Source organism: Neophocaena asiaeorientalis, unplaced genomic scaffold, assembly GCF_003031525.2.
Source record: "Neophocaena asiaeorientalis asiaeorientalis breed wild unplaced genomic scaffold, Neophocaena_asiaeorientalis_V1.1 scaffold629, whole genome shotgun sequence".
NCBI classification, from domain to species: Eukaryota; Metazoa; Chordata; class Mammalia; order Artiodactyla; family Phocoenidae; genus Neophocaena; species Neophocaena asiaeorientalis.
Window position 1 is genome coordinate 899,669 of NW_020175468.1, and position 4,545 is coordinate 904,213.

The 4,545-nt window shown below is 36.5% G+C and overlaps 1 protein-coding gene across 1 annotated transcript in view; it reads left to right on the forward strand.

Annotated features, from left to right (window-relative positions):
* Positions 1–4,545, forward strand: part of LOC112415477 (zinc finger protein 268-like) — a 13,221-nt gene extending 8,676 nt beyond the window's left edge. The window contains exons 3-5 of the mRNA XM_024768501.1: positions 140–266; positions 559–660; positions 1,600–4,545. Coding sequence (XP_024624269.1) covers positions 140–266; positions 559–660; positions 1,600–3,350 — 1,980 coding nt within the window. The 3' untranslated portion in view covers positions 3,351–4,545. The remainder of the gene's footprint in view (positions 1–139; positions 267–558; positions 661–1,599) is intronic.

A 4,545-nucleotide genomic window follows, 5' to 3' on the forward strand; every position in this document is an offset into this window, starting at 1 on the left:
AAAAAAAAAAAAAAAAAATCTAGGTACAGAATGATATGTTTATAAATTTTCATAGTAAAAATAGAATAATATCCTGTAGATCATTACTATTTTATTCCATTATATTAACTCCAGATTAAAAAGGATTATGTTACAACAGGGCTTATTGTCATTCAATGATGTGGCTGTGGATTTCACCTGGGAAGAGTGGCAGCTGCTAGACATTGTTCAGAAGAACCTCTACCGGGATGTGATGTTGGAAAATTATAGCAACCTAATGTCATTGGGTAAAGACAACTTTCCTAAATATCTCAGTATAAGCCCATTTATTGCCTGTCTTTTTTCCATTGCTACAATTTATGCATACTCTGATATCGTCAATGATTTTGGACTTGGACTAGTATAGATAGGTAACAGAGCTTATTTTATTTAATATCATACAGTGACTGTACTTAATTTCATTTTCCAAGTAAGAAGTTTCAATTTTGCTGAGATTTAAACTATACATTCCCTGAAACAGAACTTTTCCTCACAGGACCCAATACTGCTCAGATTCTCTGTGATTACCCCCCTTGTCAGGTTATCAAGTTACGAAGCCAGAACCAGTGATGCACTTGGAGAAAGGAGAAGAAAAAGAAAAAGCAGTAGTAGAGAGGGAATTCCCAAGTCAGTGTGGCCCAGGTGAGTGAAACCAATGCAGTGGGAGTTCGTGGAAGCAAAGTAACAGTTGGTCATTGTTGGCTTGGGAACTTTGTTATTTTAATATATTTTTTAATTGAAGTATATTTAATTTACAATGTTATGTTAGTTTCAGATGTACAGCAGAGTGATTCAGTTATATGTATATATATACTTTTTCAGATTCTTTTCCATTATAGGTTATTACAAGATATTGAATATAGATCCCTGTGCTATACAGTAGGTCCTTGTTGTTTGTGTATTTTATATATAGCAGTATGTATCTGTTAATCCCAAACTCCTAATTTATCCCTCCCCCCATTTTAATATTTTTTTCTTATAGTCTCTGAACCTTTAGAAGTGACTCTGAATGAAAAGAAGTCTTCAGTATGAATGTTGCCTGCTTCTCTTACTACCCTTCCATATATGACTCTCTTTTGCTAGCCACCTAGGAGGAGACTTACCTCCTTGTATCTACCCTGGGTCAGATCTTTGCCTAGTTCATTTGGTCTCTCCTTTTTTGTTTAGTTGTTCTTTTACCATAGCTCACTAGACACAACCAAACTCTTTTACCTTTTATCCATATTCATATACCTCTTCTATTTTGCTTTCAAATATTCATAGATTTGTTCCAATGTTTGATGACACCCATGTCCTTCAGTTCATTACTTACTACTGTTTCTTTTATTGGGTGCCTCAGACTTACGTTGTGCACCTGCTGTATCACTTTCTCCATCTCTTTGGATATTGACTTGAGATTTCATCCCTCTCCATTTCATGGTAATGGTAGTATTCGTTGATTTTTTTTTCTAGAAGTAATGTGGCAAGTTTATGATTGGCATTGGGAAGATAACGGGAAGGGTGGACCTGTGGAGAGAGATCATGAAAACAATGCATTGGGAAAAATATTTCCTTTGAGCAAAAACTTTGTTTCATTTACAGAAAGACCCCCTAAATGTGTCTCAAGAGGAATAAGTTTGAAACAAAATTCAGACCCAAGTTTTCAGAGTAAAAGCTATGCAGAGATGAACTCTGATGAGTTAAATGGTTATGGGAAGTCATTTTTCTGTACTCTACATGAAACCTCCCACCCTCGAGCCCAGTACTATGAACATAATTTATGTGTGAGGTCTTTCAGCACAGTAACAAATCTTAAAAGACATCACAGAATTCACACAGAAGGGAAACCTTACGAATGCAGTGAATGTCCCAGATCCTTCAGGTATAAGTCAAAGCTCATAATACACCAGAGAACCCATACGGGAGAGAAGCCATACAAATGCAGTGAATGTCAGAAAGGTTTCAGTACAAAATGTCATCTCACTCTGCACCAGAGAACTCATACAGGAGAGAAACCGTATGAATGTATCGAGTGTCAGAAATCCTTTAGAACAAAATATCATCTCATTCTACACCATAGGACTCATACAGGAGAGAAACCCTATGAATGCAAAGAATGTGGAAAAGCTTACAGGGAAAAGACGAAGCTCAGATTACATTACAGAACACATACAGGAGAGAAACCTTTTGAGTGTAGTGATTGTGGGAAAGGTTTTATGCAAAAGTCAAACCTGACTATCCATCAAAGAATCCATACAGGAGAGAAACCCTATGGATGTAAAGAATGTGGAAAGGCCTTCTGTAGTAAGTCTCAGCTTGCTGTTCACCAGCGAAATCATACAGGAGAAAAATCCTTTGAATGCAGGGAATGTGGGAAAGCCTTCAATAAAAACTTGCACCTCATAACACATCAGAAAATTCATATCAGAGAGAAACATTATGAATGCAGTGAATGTGGAAAAGCTTTTGTACACACGTCACAGCTCATTCTACATCAGAGAAATCATACAGCAAGAACACCTTATGAATGCGAGGGATGCGGGAAAGCCTTTAATAAAAAGTCACACTTCATAACCCATCAGAGAATTCATACGGGAGAGAAACCTTATGAATGCAGTGAATGTGGGAAGGCTTTTATAGACAAGTCACAGCTTATTGTTCATAGAAGAACTCATACGGGAGAGAAACCTTATGAATGCAAGGAATGTGGGAAAGCCTTTAATAAAAAGTCATCCCTCATAACACATCAGAGAATTCATACGGGAGAGAAACCTTATGAATGCAGTGAATGTGGAAAAGCTTTTATAGACAAGTCGCATCTCATTGTCCATCAGAGAACTCATACAGGAGAGAGACCCTATGAATGCAGTGAATGTGGAAAAGCTTTCATACGAAAGGCAATGCTCATTGTCCATCAGAGGACACATACAGGAGAGAAACCCTTTGTATGCCTTGAATGCCAGAAAGCCTTTAGCAGTATGGCAATGCTCAGTAGACATCAGTTGATTCATACAGGAGAGAAACCCCATGGATGCAGTGAATGTGGGAAGGCTTTCCGCCAAAAAAGCCATCTTATTATCCATCAGCGATGCCATACTGGAGAGAAACCCTATGGATGCATTCCATGCGGTCAAATCTTCAACCAGAAGTCACAGCTCATTAGACATCAGAGACATCACACAGGACAGAAACCATATCAGTGCACTCAATGTGGGAAAGACTTTTTTGAGAAATCATACCTCAGTGTCCATCAGAGAAGTCATGCAGGGCAGAAACCTTATCAATGTGGTGAGTGTGGGAAAACTTACTCTGTCAAGTTCTTCCTCACTTCACATGAGGAAATTCATACATGAAAACAATCCCAGAAACACAGCACTGGGAAGACTTTAGTGAGATGCCAGATCTCCCTGAATATAAGAAAATTCACACGAGAGTCACCCTATGAATGCAGGGAAAGTTCAGGTACTTTTCCATTAATTTTGGCCTTTGTACGTTTCAAAACTTACCCAGAAGAGAAATCTTTTAAATGCAGTGAATATAGGAAAATTATCTACTACCAATGTAGCCTCATATCTCATGAGAAAAAAGGCAGTATGGATGAAAAGTTGAAATCTCTTCTTGAGAAGAGAGCCCATTATACATCACACAAAATGAAGCCGTTGGGTACAACAAATATTTTTGATAGGCTATCATAAAGTAGTTAGTTTTCACTGTGGAAAAAAATCTCCCAAATATTGTGAATTCTTGAATAGCTTCCAAACAAGTGAGTTTTCATACCAAGGAATACAGATGGCTGAAGACTTGTGATAAGGGATGCCTCTGGCATGAAGTCCAAACTTATCGTGCATCAGAAAATATTTTTTTAAGGAGAATTAGTAGAGTGTAATGGTGGGAAAGTTTATTTACATATAAACAACTTTATAATAAAAATTTTGATCATCGCAATACCATGTATTTATAGAAAATGTAACACAAAGTAGTCAGTTAGGAAGAGCAGATAACTTTAGCATGCCAAAGGACACTTTGTTTCATGTTTGAATATATTGTATAGTCAAAGAAGTAAATTAAGAAAGGTCCCAGATGTATGTATTTGCTTTGTGTCTGAGTATTTTTGTAGAACATGTATATGATGATTTTCAAATTTCATAAGGTAATGAAAGTTGTGTACCACGAAATTCTTGTTCCAGTTTGTATGTCTAATATCTACCAAAAATGCCAACATAGTGAAATATATAAATCACAAGGGAAATAATTCAGCTTAATATTAAACAATACTATAACACCATTTACACCTTTTTGGTTTTTGTTTTACTGTTACTGGTATTGTAAATGAATCTGGTACTTTTCAGCCCTTAGGAATGATACATTTTTTAAAACAAATTATCTTCTGGTTGTCACTCAGAAAACAAAAAACAAAACCCAAAAAAAGCCCCATTACAAATATTGAGGTTTAAGAGTGATAAGTAATCACAACTCTTCTGTCCCCAAATGAGTTCTGAAAAACTGGAAGCAGCTGCTATTTTCAAATAAATGAAGATTAAAATGTCA